The 16932-nt window shown below is 43.9% G+C and overlaps 1 protein-coding gene across 2 annotated transcripts; it reads left to right on the top strand.

Moving 5' to 3' along the window:
- The first annotated feature begins 8973 nt into the window (after positions 1–8973).
- On the top strand, positions 8974–14840 carry CHST12 (carbohydrate sulfotransferase 12). Of its 2 annotated transcripts, XM_029058744.1 has the most exons (3): positions 8976–9014; positions 12981–13125; positions 13392–14840. In XM_029058744.1, exon 3 carries the CDS (start codon positions 13489–13491, stop codon positions 14746–14748), a length of 1260 nt encoding a protein of 419 aa, XP_028914577.1. In that variant the 5' UTR covers positions 8976–9014; positions 12981–13125; positions 13392–13488; the 3' UTR covers positions 14749–14840. The 2 variants fall into 2 exon arrangements, with proteins under 2 accessions (XP_007655174.1, XP_028914577.1); XM_007656984.3 differs by lacking the exon at positions 12981–13125 and having other exon boundaries at positions 8974–9014.
- Positions 14841–16932: the final 2092 nt, after the last annotated feature.

Here is a 16932-nt window from a genome sequence, read left to right as displayed (position 1 = left end):
CAGCAAGAGAACGAGGAGGAGGAGGAGGAGGAGGGAAGGAGCGGCCAGGACCGGCCCGAGGGGCGCCTCAGCTCAGCCGAGGTGAGGCTCGGTCGGGGAGCCTCGTGTCTCCTCTTGGGAAGGGGGGGCGACCGCCGTCCGTCAGTCCTATGAGAGCTCACCTCCTCCAGGAGGCCCTCCCACACTCAGCCCTCCCTCTCCTCCCCCTCCCCTCTGCTCTTCCAAGCCCTCTTGAGAGCTCACCTCCTCCAGGAGACCTTCCCACACTCAGCCCTCCCTCTCCTCCCCCTCCCCTCTGCTCTTCCAAGCCCTCTTGAGAGCTCCCCTCCTCCAGGTGGCCTTCCCACACTCAGCCCTCCCTCTGCCCCCCCTTTGCTCTTCCAAGCCCTCCTGAGAGCTCACCTCCTCCAGGAGGCCCTCCCACACTCAGCCCTGCCTCTCCTCCCCCTCCCCACTGCTCTGCCAAGCTCTCTTGAGAGCTCCCCTCCTCCAGGTGGCCTTCCCACACTCAGCCCTCCCTCTCCCTCTCTTTTGCTCTTCCAAGCCCTCCTGAGAGCTCACCTCCTCCAGGAGGCCCTCCCACACTCAGCCCTCCTTGCCCTCTGCTCTTCCAAGCCCTCCTGAGAGCTCCCCTCCTCCAGGAGGCCCTTCCACACTCAGCCCTCCCTCTCCTCCCCCTCCCCTCTGCTCTTCCAAGCCCTCCTAAGAGTTCCCCTCCTCCAGGAGGCCTTCCCACACTCAGCCCTTCCTCTCCCTCTGCCCCCCTTTTGCTCTTCCAAGCCCTCCTGAGAGCTCACCTCCTCTAGGAGGCCCTCCCAGACTCAGCCCTCCTTGCCCTCTGCTCTTCCAAGCCCTCCTGAGAGCTCCCCTCCTCTAGGAGGCCCTCCCAGACTCAGCCCTCCCTCTTCGTCTCCTCTCCCTCCTTTCTGCTCTTCAAAGCCTTCTTTAGAGCTCACCTCCTCCAGGAGGCCCTCCCAGACAGAGCCCTCCCTCACTCTCAGCTCCCCCTCCCCTCCACCCTCTGTTCTTCCAAGCCCTCCTGAGAGCTCCCCTCCTCCAGGAGGCCTTCCCAGACTGAGCCTTCCCTCTCCCTCACCTCCACCCTCTACTCTTCAAAGCCCCCCTGAGAGCCCCCCTCCTCCAGGAGGCCTGCCCAGACTGAGCCCTCCCTTTCCCTCCGCTCCCCATCCCCCCTCCCACCCTCTGCTCTACCCCCTTCCCCTCCCCACAGCACGTGTGCACTTTTGTAGATATTTATTACCCTATTTATTTTGTTAATGATCTGTCTATATCTATGATTCCAGTTCTCTTGATGGTATTGACGCCAGACTACTTGTTTGGTTTTATTCTGTGTTGCTTTGCTGTCCTCCTCCCCCTTTTAGACGGTGTGTCCGTTGTTGGGCAGGGATGGTGTCCATCTGTTGCCCACTTGTCCATTCCAAGCGCCTAGCACAGTGCTCTGCACATAGTAAGCGCTCAGTAAATACGATTGAATGGAATGAAAGTCCGTCCTTCGGTCGGTCGAGCCCTCTCCCCGGCCGGAGCTCCCTCCCTCCTCCGACGGGTCCCTCCCCCGTCAGGGGATGCTCATCCCCCCCCTGCCCTTCCCGCAGAGCCCCCAGTCTATCCCGCATCCCTCCTGCTGCTGCTTCCCCCCCTTCCCCGAGACTGGCGGGGCCCTCACAGAGTTGAGCCCCTGGGGAAGGGCTCCTTCCACTTCACACTGCTCTTCTTCCCACTTTACTTCCACAGAGGGTCCAGCTCTTCCTCCCCCATCCCTACAGCCTCGGGGAAAAGTCTCTTTTCCTCTTACTGATAATGATGATGATGGTGTTTAAGCGATTACTAGGTGCGAAGCCCTGCTTTAAGCGCCGGGGGGGGGGATACAAGGTCATCAGGTTGTCCCACGTGGGGCTCACAGTCTTCATCCTCATTTTACAGAGGAGGAAACTGAGCCACAGAGAAGAAGAATGATGGTGTCTGTTAAGCGATTACTAGGTGCTAAGCACTTTTCTAAGCGCCCGGGGGGAATACAAGGTCATCAGGTGGAACTCATAGTCTTCATCCCCAATTTACAGATGAGGAAACTGAGCCCCAGAGAAGAAGAATGATGGGGTTTCTTAAGCGCTTGCTAGGGGCTAAGTACTGTTCTAAGCGCCGGGGGGATACAAGGTAATCAGGTTGTCCCGCGTGGGGCTCACAGTCTTCATCCCCATTTTGCAGATGAAGGAATTGAGGCCCGGAGAAGTAAAGTTAGTTGACCAGAGTCACCCAGCTGATAGGGGGCGGAGCCGGGATTAGAATCCACGACCTCTGCCTCCCAAGCCCGTGCTCTTTCCACTAAGCCACGCTGCTCTCTACCCCTCCTCACCTACTGAGTGATGTAAACAGGGTTAGAAGGAGGGGCGAGCTGGGACAACATTTCTTATGCCGAGAGAGGGGTCTCCTCCTCGGGGGGAAGAGGCCACCGGTGGCCCAGCCAGCAGCAGAAGAAGGAGGAGCAGCGTTTCTGCGAGGGCATCCTCAAATCCCTGTCAATGGGGAATAATAATGATGGTATTTGTTAAGCGCTTACGGTGTGTAAAGCACTGTTCCAAGCGCTGGGGGGAAATACAAGGTGGTCAGGTTGTCCCACGTGGGGATCACAGTCTACATCCCCATTTTGGGGCTCACAGTCTTCATCCCCATTTTACAGATGAGATAACTGAGGTCCAGAGAAGTAAAGTGACTTGCCCAAGGTCACACAGCCGACAAGTGGCGGAGGCGGGATTAGAATCCACGACCTCTAACTCCCAAGCCCGTGCACTTTCCACTGAGCCGTGCTGCTTCACTTATCCCCTGTCCAGGTACCTGCCACGTGCCCAGGGGCTTTAAGGACCGTTGATCTACACTGGATGCTTTTTAGAAACGAGAGAGAAACCAACTTTTGGTTTTAACAAAGCAAGTTAGACCTAGGGGGAAGGGAGGTTGTAGTGATGGCTTTTGCGGTAATACAAGCATCTGTTTTGTAGTCACTTTGGATAGAAGAAAACTCACACACGTTTCAAGGAGAGCTATGGTTCTGCAGTGCTGAAGTTTTGTTTTTTTAATTCTTATTTTAAGATCAGCTTTATTTTTTGGCAGGAGGGCAGGGAGGCAGGGGAAATAGGAGCAGAGGCAGGCCTGATTCCCCGGGCATAGAGTATTTTCTGTTTTTTCAGTCCTTTAAACAATTGCCTAGCAGCAGAGCTTAGTGTTTCTAACTGGATCGATTCATCAGTTGTTTTTATTGAGCGTTTACTGTGAGAAGAGAGTACGAAAGAGTTGGTAAAGTGGGTCCCTGGTCTCAGGGATCTTACAATCTACTGTGGTTAAGTGGGCTCTCTAAAACTTTTTTTTATTTTAAACAAAGCTAAGTTTCTTTACTCTGCTAGTGAGTTCCTAGCGGTGTATATGGGTTTTGGAGCAGCATTGCATAGGTAAGCGTTTGCTGCCAAAAAAGTTTTGCCTCCCCATTTATAGGAAACCATCTATTAGCTGCTACCGGTAGGACTTGATGTATTTTCTGTTTGGACTGTTAGCCACTAATACATCAGTGGCAAATGGTTGGCATTAGTGAGGAATCTGGTTGGTACCAGTTATTTTGGTCGAACAATACAGATCTCATTACGTGAAAATTCTGAATGAGCAGGGTTGTGAGTGGCAAGGAATGTGAATACAGTGAAGAAGCTTTATCCTCTTCGTAATGGCCCAGAGGCCAATGTTTCTGATAACTCTCACTAATTCCCCTAATTCTCTTCTGACTTCTTTGCTATAAGTTTCTTTTGAAGGGAATTTAGGTCAGTGGGTTAGAATAGGGATAGAAAAACAAAAAATGAAATCCTTGAGAGTGATTTTATCTGCACAGGCAATTATGGGCAACTTCGTTTGTGAACCTCCTAATTGTAATGTGGACCCAGGTAAATACTTATAGGAGACCAGAGCAATTTTGTCAATATGGTTTTTGTAATTTTGGCATTGGAAATAAATTAATGCTAACTGTATTAGGAAAAAAAACTTGTTCAAAGTCACAAGAATCCTATTTGAGACGATTTGTGCTGTGTACACAGTAAGCGCTCAATAAATGCGATTGAATGAATGAGGAATGGTAGATTCAACCCTTGTGCCAGAGTGAACCAATGGAGTGTGTTATGTTGGATTTGTTAAGCGCTTACTATGTGCAGAGCACTGTTCTAAGCGCTGGGGTAGATACAGGGTAATCAGGTTGTCCCACGTGAGGCTCACAGTTAATCCCCATTTTACAGATGAGGTAACTGAGGCTCAGAGAAGTGAAGTGTCTTGCCCACAGTCACACAGCTGACAAGTGGCAGAGCTGGGATTCGAACCCATGACCATAACGTGTTGGTCAAGCCTGCTCTTCCCCTGAGATCTTGATGCCTTTCTTGGAGTCCTTATTATCTGAAGTGAGCTTAGCCCTTATTAAATTAAGCAATATTTAAGCATCTTCCATTTTTGCCAGATAATCTTTTTTTGATTCATTGCACTGTACTCGTCCGCTCAACTGTATATATTTTCGTTACCCTATTTATTTTGTTAATGAATTGTACATCGCCTTGATTCTATTTAGTTGCCATTGTTTTTACGAGATGTTCTTCCCCTTGACGCTGTTTATTGCCATTGTTCTTGTCTGTCCGTCTCCCCCGATTAGACTGTAAGCCCGTCAAACGGCAGGGACTGTCTCTATCTGTTGCCGACTTGTTCATCCCAAGCGCTTAGTACAGTGCTCTGTACATAGTAAGCGCTCAATAAATACTATTGAATGAATAATTGATTCATGAATAGATTTTTTTTTGTGAAGTTCTTGCACTCGGAAAACTGAAAGTTGTCGTTAATTGAAAACATACTTAGTAGGCATAGGATCACTGACTGGACCAGGGAGTTCTTCCTCATTTGCCAACAGATGTCCTATCTAATTTCTATCCTTAATTACTTATTCACTGACAGCATACTATCCTCAGTAACCTATGCTATCCTCTCTCCCACCCCAGATATTTAAGGAAAATTAAAATGTTTTTGAAAGACAAGTGTCTTTCCAAACATTCCAGTGGGTCAAATATCCTAATCTTTCCTCCGCCGTCTCTTATTGGATCATATCAATTTACCCCCCATTTTTCAGCTCGGAGGATCTAACCGCTGTTTTCATTGCTGCCACATTTACACTGTCATTTGCTTTATAGGCTGAAGTTGTGATTTACTGACTTGATGTCATCTTGCCCAACAGCAATTGTTGCTTGAAGACCAGAGTGACGGCACAGTTTAAATGTCATCCAAACAGCTCGTCCTAAACTTAATCATAACTAAATGGATCTGTTGTATTTCTGTCATCTTCAACTGAGTAATCTGTGCTTTCATTCAAAACTTGCGGAAAGAAAATTAATGTTTATTTCTCACTGATTTGTCAATTTAGGGTAGCCTAAACATTTAATGATGGGCTTTCAAAAGTTGTTCACTGGATTAGCCAAAAATAAATGAAAGCAATTTTATATAGCTCATCACACCAGTCTGAGTCCTCCTCCAGCTGGGAAAAGGGATAAGCTGTTGAATGTGATTGAATAAGAGGCAGCTAAGGAGAGAATAGGATTCAACTTGTCAAAGCTCATTGTGGGCAGGGAACTTGTCTTCCAATTCCATAGCATTGTACTCTCCCGAGCGCTTAGTAGAGTGCACTGCACATAGTAAGTACTCAATAAATATCATTGATTGATGTATAAATTGCCCGGGTCTGAGACAGTGAGGCCATAAAGTGAACATCGACACCAGAAAGAGAAACTTGCCAGAATTTTGTTAATCATAGCTATGGGGGCCACAATAACTTGTTGACGTTATAGTGTGCTGTGTGTAGGAAGCTTCTGAAGAGGGTGGGTATTCTCTGGTCTTGTTGCCTATTTCATGAATAAATAAACCCCAAAACGTTTGGAAATCCTTAAGTGAAAGTCGTGTTACATTAAAAATGGTACTTTGATTTAACACTTCAAAGTTGGATTGTTCAAGCGGGGGAAGGGTGGTGGCATCTGAAGTTAATATGGCATACCTACAATGCCAGGTTAAAACTAGAAGCCACATTTATTCATCAGGAAGTGGTGAAAAAATCTTTTAAAGGGACATTTGTCTGGTCACTCATCATGAAACCAACCCAGAAAGATGATATATTAAACTTGAGTGTTGTATGATGTCCATATCAGTGAGACCTTCTGCAACCGTAACCACAATTCAAAAAAAACAACAACCCAGAAACCACCCTAATGTTCTTTCTGGAGTGATGTCAGAGAGGAAAGAATAATGAGAACTAACACAAAGTTATTTGATTGTTAAAAACGAATTGAAAAAAAATGCAGACTTAAGGAAGAAACAAAAGGGGGAGCTAAACAAAAAAAAAACAGGTGACTTACCTAAAGCCTGGAGGTTGTCCGTAAAATACCATTTTAGAGTGCCAGTTAAAATGTGTGACACAATAAGAAAACCAGGAGACCAAACAGAAGACTTACTTTGATAACTGGCAGGTAAAAGAGACCATTTAGGAAGAAGGGATTTGAAAAACACTTGCTTATTAAAGGTAGTAACAAGGGTCTTCAAATGTATTAATCATTTATTGAGCTCCGTGTGTAGTTGGGAGAGTACAATAGTACAGAGTTTGTAGGTATATTCCCTGCCCATAAGGAGTTTATAGGCTAGAGAGGGAGACATAGACTACAATAAATTGCAGATATACACAAAAGTTCTGGGGGCTGAGGGTAAGGTGAAGAAAGGGTACAATTCCAAATGCCAGGGTGTCATAAAAGAGAATAGAAGAAATGAGAGCCAGTCGAGGAAGGCTTCTTGGAAGAGATGTGATTTGAATAAAGCTTTGAAGATGGAGAGAGTGTTCTTTCATTCTTTCAATAGTATTTACTGAGCGCTTACTATGTGCAGAGGACTGTACTAAGCGCTTGGAATGTACAAATCGGTAACACATAGAGACAGCCCCTGCCCTTTGACGGGCTTACAGTCTAATCGGGGGAGACAGACAAGAAAATTGTCAGATATAAAGGGAGAGGGAGTTTCAGGCCAGAGGCGGGACAAAGGGAAGGGATGAGTGATGAGATAGACTAAGTCGAGGTACAGTGAATAGTTGGTATTAGAGGAGCGAAGTGATCCTGCTGGGTGATAGTAGGAAATCGGCAAGGTAAGACAGGAGTGGGCAAGGTGATTGAGTGTTTTAAGGTCTGTGGTAAGAAGTTTCTGTTTGTAGTCCAGGTGGGATAAGATACCACACTGATCAATGTGGTAGCAGTTTGGTTGAAAAGGATAGCAGGAAACCGGTTTAGAAATGAGGGGCTCCAAAGACTCTGAGATAAGAGGTGCATTCAGAGAAGAAGATAACCATGAGGAAGATATTTTGGAAGGATTCCTCCCCACCAAATTGTTTTTTGTTTCAGAATGGGCCAGGGAACATGATCCATTTGTGGTGACCTCATGGGATGTTTTAAACCAAATTCCTAAACTGAATGTCAACGAAAACCAGGATGAGATCGTTTTGAGGGAAGGTTACTGAATTCCTTACACATAGCCTCTGAACCAGAAGAATAGCAACCTGCAATGTAATTCCTAGTTTTTAAAAGGGTCCCAGAGGGGATCTGGGAATTATTATACTTTTTATCAATTGATAGTATTTATTGAGTGCTTACTCTGCAGAGCACTGAAATACTTGGGAGTATACAATAGTTTATACTCGGCAAAGCGGTAGAATTGGAAATTACATTTAAGATTACCAAACACGGAGAAACAACCTTGAGGGCAGACAACATGGCTTCTCTGAGGGGAAATCATACCTCACTAATCTGCTTTGAAGGGATCAATAAGCACTGTGGGCAGATTTAGCTCTAAAGTGCTTTTGACAAGGTTACACACGGAAAGCTCTGAAATATTGTGTGATCATTGGATTAGAAGAATAGAAAACTCTAAAAGGTATAAAACAGAAAAGGAAGCACATTTTCACATAGCGGTGGTAAGTATATGAAGTCTATTACCACAGGGAGTTGTGCAGACAGAAAAAATAGCAGTTTTTTAAATGGTGTTTAAGTGCTTATTAGGTGTGAGGCATGCTAATTGGGTTGTTTACAGTTCTGGGCTCTCAGTCTTAATCCCCTTATCATAGATGAGGTAGCTGAGTCACAGAGAACTTAAGTGATTTGCCCAAGGCCATGCAGCAGACAAGTAGTGAAGCGGGCATTAGAACCCAGGTCCTGATGCCGAGGCTCATGCTCTTTCCACTAGGCCATGCTGCTTCTCAGTTTGAAGAGAAATTTGGATAAAATTGCAAACATTACAAGACTAGGTGATACCGAGGATAAATTTAAAAAAAAATGTTAGTTGCCCTATCTTTTAACATTAGGCTGTCTAAGGAAAACCACTATCAACCCCTTCCTCCAAACATCCTTTTGCCACTGTTGAAAATAGAATACTGAGCTGAAAAGACCATCGGTCTGATCAAATAGTGGTACTTCTTGTGTTGTATAATTTATGCCTAGAATACCTGAACTTTAATAGGCTGTTAAGGAAAAACCTCTTTATGAAGATAAATGAAGCAGAATCACTTTATTCTGACCATAATCATTTGTTTTCATGATAGTATTGGCTGAAAAAGCTCTCCTCTAAGAACCCAGTAGAAATTCCTGAATCTGCCATCATTGCCCCACTCAGAAGATATGATTGTAAATTCCTTATTTGCTTCTTTTTTTTCCATCCCACCCCTTATCCTCCAACATCGTTATCTCTTCCAGCCAGGATGACAAGGCAGTGTTTGATACATGACGTTTACTCTACGCCTAAATATGCAGCACATATTTTCTCTTATTTTTCAGAAATCAGGTCTGCTTCTATGCCATTTCTTCAGATCCAGTTTTCAGCTTGGCCTAGTGGATAAAGCATGGGCCTGGGAGTCAGAAGGACCTGGGTACTAATTCCTGCTCTGCCACTTGTCTGCTGTGTGACTTTGGGTAAGTCACTTAACTTCTCTGTGCCTGTTACCTCATCTGTAAAATGGGATTAAGACTGTGAGTCCCATGTGGGGCAGGGATTGTGTCCAACATGATTAGCTTTTATCAACCCCAGTGCTTAAAATAGTGCCTGACTGTTCTTAGTGTAAGTGCTTAACAAATACCATTATTATTATTATTATTTTTAATAATAATGATTTGAATAAGAGCAGGACTGTAATGGTTCCTTTACATATGTGTATATTTTTAAAGATAACCCAGTCCTCATTCTTAAAAATGACCAATTAAAAAGAAAAGTCTGTCGGGTTTCTTAGGGGTTTAACTTGAATGATTTTATAATCACATGTGCCCTTTCATGTTTAGGTTTTGGATTGAAATAACTAGAAGGTGTTTGATAAGACTGTTTTAAAATGAGTAGTAATACCCCTTTCAATTATCTGTGTTAATAAGATTACTGAAGAAATTAAAACACTGGGTAATCCAGGAACATACTCAGCAGTTTTCATGGTGGCTCCTACTGCTTTCTTGCTAATTAATGCACCAGTCACAACCAGCAGTAACCTGGGGAGTCCTCAGACCCTGCAAGGTGTTAATGTACTCCTTGAGTAGCCTTGATAGAAGAACAAGAAAATCCCTGAAGGGGGAAGAAGAAAAGGGCAGTGGAAACAGTCCTGCCCCATGAGGATCCTGAATAGCTGTGAGCAGACTATAACGACTTTGCCTCTGCTTTAGGATTTTCATTTAGAGATTCCCTGTGGTGGGGAAGGAGCCCTTGAGTACAGTACATCAGTTATTTTATTTATTTTTTTCGTTTGGAAAACTGATGTATGCGGCTCCTTCAAAATGTGCATATCCCTGATAGCCATTTGAACTGGGAAGTCATATGGGGAGCAGAGTGATAGAAAAATAACCTCTTAAGTGATTTGGGTATCACATCTTCTTATGAAGCAGTTTTACCTTACATTTGTTTTTGGAACTAGCAATCTCATAACCTTTGCTATTGTTTTTTCTCTTCTGCTTTTCCTAAACCTCATTGGCTTACCACTTCTGCTTGCTTTTTTTTTCCCTAACCTTCTCTGAAAATAATTAAAGTCAGACTTAAAGATTATTCTCCCCTCCCCGCCACAGTGTTGGCTGAGGTGCAGCCAAGGGCCATTCACTAAACTACAGTACTTCAAAATAAGTTTTATTTATTGAGCACGTATTGTGTGCAGAACACTGTAGTAAGAGCTTTGGAAAGTATAATAAAACAGAGGTAGTGGACACATTCCCTGCCCACAACAAGCTTACAGTCTGGAAGTGTAGACAGATATTAATATAAATTGCAGATATATGCATAATTGCTGTGGGAGGGGTGAATAAAGGGTGACATGGAGGGGAGTTGAAGAGGAAATTTGGGTTTAGTTGGAGAAGGCCTCTTGGAGGAGGTGTGCTTTCAATAAGGCTTTGAAGGCGGGAGAGTAATCATCTGTCAGATATGAAGAGGAAGATCATTCCAGGCCAGAGGCAAAATGTGGACCGGGGGACCAGATGAGATTGAGCTACAGTAAGCAGGTTGGGATGGGAGGGGCCAAGAGTGAGGCTGGGCTGTAGAAGGAAATCAGAAAGGGAGAGTAGGAGGGGTCAAGGTGATGAGTGCTCTACAGCCTATGGTGAGTTTCTGTTCGATACAAAGGTGGTTATGCAATCCTTGGAGGTTCTAGAGCAGTGTAGAAACATGGACTGAAGTTTTTTTATAGAAAAATGATCCAGACAGGAGAGTTAAAGTATGGACTGAAGCAGAGCTAGACAGGAGGCAGGGAGGTGATCAAGGAGCCTGATGCAGCATTTGAGGTGGGTTAGGCTAAATGCTTGGATTAACGTGGTAGCTATTTGGATGGAGAGGAAAGGGTGAATTTTAGCAATACTGTGAAGGTTGAACTGGCTGGATTTGATGACACATTGAATATGAGGGTTGAATGAAAGTGATGAGTTGAGGATAACGCCAAGGTTACAGATTCATGAGACAGGAAGGATGATGGTGTTCTGTAGATTGCAAGCTCATAGTGTGTAGGGAACATGTGTGATAATTCTGTTGTATCTTACTCTCCTAATCACTTAATACAGTGCTCTGCACATAGTAAGCACTCAATAAATGCCATTGATTGATTGGTGCTGTCTACGGTGATAGGAAAGTCAGAGAGAAGACAGGGTTTGGGTGGGAAGGTGAGGAGTTTCGTTTTGGACATGTTAAGTTTGAGATGTCAGCAGTATATCCAAGTAGAGATGTCCTGAAGGCAGGAGGAAATAGGAGGTTGTGAAGGAGAGAGGTCAGGGCTGGAGATGTAAATTTGGGAATCATCAAATAGTGATGGTAGTTGAAGCCATGGGAGTGAATGAGTTCTCCAAGGGAGTTGGTGTAGATGGAGATTAGAAGAGGACCCAAAACTGTGCCTTGAGGAATTCCTAAAGTCAGGGGATGAGAGGCAGTTCAAGCTGTCATTTTGAAATGAAATTTATTCTAGACAATTTTGGTTAACTGGTACTTTTTATTTTTCTCGTTCCTCTTCCTTTACAATGTGGAATTGTTCCCAGCTCCAAGAAGCTGGACACTGTGTGAACTGCTTATGAACAATATATGCATTTTGAGGAGGAAAGAAATCAGGCCACTTTTAAAAGGCTCCTTTCACAGGACTGCTTAATACACTCAAGCGTAACTGCTATTTATGTGGCTTGTTTTGAAGTTAGAAAACACAGCAGGGGTGTCGGGGAGACATTTTCCCTTTTTGTCTCTCTTTAGTCATCAAGTGCAGAATTAGAAAAACTACCTGAAAGCATTTTAGGTACCCATCAGTTGACTTTAGGAAGACGCATGAGAAGACAAACTTGCAGGACCATTTTTTGGCATAGATTGGAATCAGAAGTTGGCAGACAAATGTAACAGCAGCAAGGAAATTTGGGTAACTGAACTGAAAATGCCAGAAGTTTTGGAATCAGTTTGAAATTAGACTAGCTAGACACAAAAGTTTATTTTTTAAAATCCTCAAAGTTGTAAGGCTGATCTTGACCCGTTGCTGAAATGCTTCGGCTGGGTCACTCCTTCACCTCTTTTTCCCCGTGTACTTGTGGTTTTTCTCTAGGGAAGCAAGGGGGAGGAGGGAGGGGGAAGTGCGTGTGTTGCAGTAATTTGCAGAAATTCAGACAGTATGTTACTGTTTTGTAACATAAATCGAATCCTTGGCAGGGAGATGTGTTGTGGCTCCAAGGGAAGATTCCAGGTTCAGTTTAGATACTTGCGATACTCTTCTTTCCCCTCAATGGCACACAGCTTTTTTCAAAGTTACATTCCAGAACAGTTTAGACCCTAAAATTAAGTCACTTACGTAGAGGGTATACAGCATAGAACTCATCTGACCTTAGAATAAATGTTTTTGTAATGGACAGTAGGTGTTTCCTTGGGGGTGGGGGGAAGTGTGTTTAAGACTTTGAATCCATGCTGACGACTGGTATGTCATATCATTGCTTCAGGACACACTGGATCTAAGATTTGAAGTGAACTTGAAACAAACCAATATAGTTCTATAGCCTGAGTCACATGAAGCAGAAAACCCAAATCCTACTTTAAAAATTTAAATTAGATATAATAATGAAAACATTATTTTATAATAGACTCGGAAGGCAAAATTTTGGGTGCTTTTTCTAACCTTGACAGGCATCATCCTATTAAATAAATACATAGAGTTGCCTTGAACTCAGGCAAAACTTAAGGCAGTTAAACATATGCTAAGTGAGTCAGCCTGATACTAGCAATCCCAAAAGATAGATAACAAATTAAATATTTTAGGTACCAATAGGCAATTGGTGTTAATGACTAAAGTTCCTCCTACCTTTCCTTTACCTTCTCAGAAGTATGTATATGAAGTTTTTAAATAAAGTATCAAAAATGGAGTTGTAGTTATTGATATTTTATCTTGTAACAATTTCCAGAGACCTTGCACCTGGACAGGGAAGTGAAGCAGCATTATTTCCGTTTCTCGTTTTTAACAAAGAGCCAAACATCAGCAACAGAAGCAAGAAGGAAGCATGTAATCTTCCTGTCTCTTAATTGACCAAAGTCAGGCATGCTTACCCTGTGAGTAAATTGAATGGGGAGAACTGGAAATCAGGTCTCCATTTTTTCCAAATTCTAGTTATATGTTTTGAGTGAGAGACACCTTGTTACAGCAAGAAAATGGTCTTATAAAGTTTGTGTACTGTTATTGATCACTAGGAGCTCTTAGCTTGTTTACCTGTAGATTATTATTATTCTCCAGGGTCCCGGGCTGATATATAGACTGGAAGAGACATGAACGCAAGATGGCTATTCAGTTTATTTTCCCTTCTTTATTACTTTTCTAGGCCCCACCTCACGGCACGATGTCCTATTTCTCCAGCTGCCCTGAGAAACTGACGTGAACCCAAGTGGAGGACATTCCCCTTCTGCAACCTTGGCAGAATGACCAAAACCCACTACTTCCGCCTTTGGGTGGTGCTGGGGTCTGTCTTCACTATATTCCTGATTATTGTGTATTGGGACAATGTGGGGACAGCTCACTTCTACCTGCACACGTCGTTTTCTAGGCCTCATCCTCCTGGAATCCTCCCCACCACCGGACAGGGGGAGGAGAAGGACATCCTCTCAGATGTAGATGAGTTTTTGGATAAGCTCCTCGGCTCCAGCCTGAAGCCAATTGGACCTTTGAGAAGAAAGATTGAGCGGCCTCTTGTGCAGGGCTCTAGCAAACCCATTGTGGACAACATGGAGGAAAGCGTAAGAGGCTATGACTGGTCCACCCACGACACCATAAGGAGCCCAGACCAGGAGAATCTGCAGGTGGAGAGGAGGAATATGCTGAGGGAGTTCTGTGCCAACTCCAGCTTGTCCTTCCCTACCAAGGAGCGTTCTTTCGATGACATCCCCAACTACGAATTAAACCATCTCATTGTGGACGACCGCCACGGGATCATTTATTGCTACGTCCCAAAGGTGGCCTGCACTAACTGGAAGCGGGTGATGATTGTCCTGAGTGAGAGTCTGCTGGACCACGGCACCCCGTACCGAGATCCCCTGGATATCCCCCGGGAGCACGTCCACAACACCAGCACCCACCTCACTTTCAATAAATTCTGGCGTCGCTACGGCAAGTTCTCGCGTCACCTCATGAAGATCAAGCTAAAGAAGTACACTAAGTTTCTGTTTGTCCGCGATCCCTTCGTGCGCCTCATCTCTGCCTTCCGCAGCAAGTTTGAACTGGAGAATGAAGAGTTCTATAAGAAGTTTGCCATCCCGATGCTGAAGCTGTATTCGAACCACACCAGCCTGCCCACCTCAGTCAGCGAGGCCTTTAGTGCCGGCCTGAAGGTCTCCTTTCCGGACTTCATCCAGTACTTGCTGGACCCGCGGACTGAGAAGCTGGCTCCCTTTAATGAGCACTGGAGGCAGGTTTACCGCTTGTGTCACCCCTGCCAGATTGACTATGACTTTGTCGGGAAGCTGGAGACGCTAGACGAGGACGCGGCACAGCTGTTGAGGCTCCTCAAAGTGGACAGTCTTCTTCACTTCCCCCCTAGCTACCGGAACAGGACTGCTAGTAGCTGGGAGGAGGATTGGTTTGCCAAAATCCCTCTGTTCTGGAGGCAACAGCTTTACAAGCTTTATGAGGCTGATTTTGTTCTCTTTGGATACCCCAAACCAGAAAACCTACTCAAAGACTAAAAAAAGAACAGAAATGACTTTCAGAAACCAAAAATGTCTTGCATTATTGCTTTTTAAATAAAATTAGGGGCCTTCTAAACCAGATTCCCCCCCCCACCCACCCCCCGCCCCACCTCCATCCCACCAACCCCCTCCACTAAGGACAGGATAATTAAGTACCATTTTTTTTATAATCTACTGCTTTTTTCTCTCTCAATTCACTGCACTGCAAAATTCCAGAATGTTCTTGCCAATCTTGCAGCAGCAGAAAAATCTGGAATCTATCATGAACACTCCAATTTTTTTTTTTTACAACGTATTTTGCAATCTGGGTATAATGTTTACTCCACTGCCTATGTTCTTTGCCTTTGTTAATATTTTTTTAAAAATTAATATATTTCAGATATTTAATGTGAAATTTGGAGAAAGACATTATGGAGTAAAATGTTTCGCCTGTTATTTTACCTCTTGCATTTTTCTCCCTTAAAGGCCCAGGTGAATTTCAATATGCCTATGAAAGTTCTGGTACTTGCATTGCTGCAGTGAACTTTGGAACCTGAGAGGGGTTCTGGAAAGTCTCGTTGAACTCTTTAATAGAATTTTAGGGTGGGAAAAAGAGTTGTTATTGTTGTTTTCCAATCGAGATCTCTTCTAGTGGCAGGCATCTTTTAGAATGCACGTTTTGGACTCCCTGAGCCTTCTGCGAACACTATGTGGTTTGTGTATTCAAGATTTGTAAATTAAAGTTTCCAGGTCCCTGTTGGCTACTAGACAACCTGTTTCATTTCCAAGAGCAGAGAAAAATATGAGTTTACTATATTTTCTGCAGGCCAGAAACTGGAGCTCGTGCAGAGTGGGAGAGTGGTCTGCCCAAATATTGCTCAACCTCATCTCAACCACGTTTCCCAGGAGTGGCTTAAATTAAGCATCTTCCGATGCCCTCTTTTCCCTCCTCATTCAGAGGACCTTGTTGGTATTCTTCCTCTACCCCTGAGGATTTAGCTATACCCACATCTCCTTTCCACCTTCCCCACAGTTAGACTTTCTTCACTCCCCTCCCTTCAAGGACTTGCTTCATCCAACAATCTCCAGTCTCCCCACCCCTCCAGGGTTCTTTTTATTCCGGCAAAGACACAAGAAGAAGATTACAGCTCTCCTTCTTTGCAGCTGCCTGACATGGCAAGTCAGCAGATACATATTACCTAGCCGATGAAAAATAAATTATGCTGGTAATTGGGTGTTTTTGCATTTTTTTAAGCCCTGTATTTCATGCTTCAGAAGACATTGACAAGTTTTCTTTGTGGGATTTTAGTAGCTTATTTACTTAGGTAATTCAGTCTTTAGTAACTGAATCATTATTATTATTAAGGGCCATCTAATCGTTTCCGATTCGTAGCGACTCTGTAAGATATATTTTCTCCAGAATGTCCTGTCTACTGCCATAATCCGTAACCTTTTTAACGGTTCTTCCATTATGGTTGTTAAGGTTTCTATCCATCTAGCTGCTGGTCTGCCTCTTCCACGTTTTCCCTGGACTTTTCCTAGCATTAGTGTCTTCTCCAGAGTCCTCCTGATTATGTGTCCAAAATATGCTAATCTAAGTTGTTATATGACCTCCCAAAGACCACTTTAGCTTAATTTGCCCCAAAATCCATTTTTCAACAAAATCCAAATTAGTAATGAGTTAATAGGAAATAAGTAGCTATTTGTCTTAGAAACAAGATTTTTGACTACAGGTCTGCTCTCTAATACCACATGCAGGGCTTAGAAGTGCATTTTACTACTTAGCTTAAAGTGAAGAAGAAAGCATCCCTATAATTCAAAAACTTGGGGAAGTAATCATTGTGATAGGCATGAAAGGAAGCACAAGGATATGTATTTTCAGATACTGTTACCAATGTGATTACTCCCACAGTTTTTTTTTAATCAGTCTTTAATCATTTTGTTTGATGGCCCTCAATTCAGAGAAGTGATGGCATCCACTCTGTCTAGAAGCATTTTTATGGGTATTGTTTTTATTCTCTTAACCTTGGGAGTCTGATTCAATTCCATTTCCTCACATTTTGCAATTGGTCAGGAGTACTACTGTGTTTGCATGTAGGAAATCACCCTTTGCATAGTATGTTTGCACTCTTACATAAACTGTCCACTATTGGAAACTTTTGTGGCTGAGACCTTGAAGTACTTTCAGTCTACACCCTCATC

Source organism: Ornithorhynchus anatinus, chromosome 2 (assembly GCF_004115215.2).
Source record: "Ornithorhynchus anatinus isolate Pmale09 chromosome 2, mOrnAna1.pri.v4, whole genome shotgun sequence".
In the NCBI taxonomy this organism is placed as follows: domain Eukaryota; kingdom Metazoa; phylum Chordata; class Mammalia; order Monotremata; family Ornithorhynchidae; genus Ornithorhynchus; species Ornithorhynchus anatinus.
Note: the sequence above shows the minus strand (reverse complement) of the source record. Positions and strands in the feature narration are given on the sequence as shown.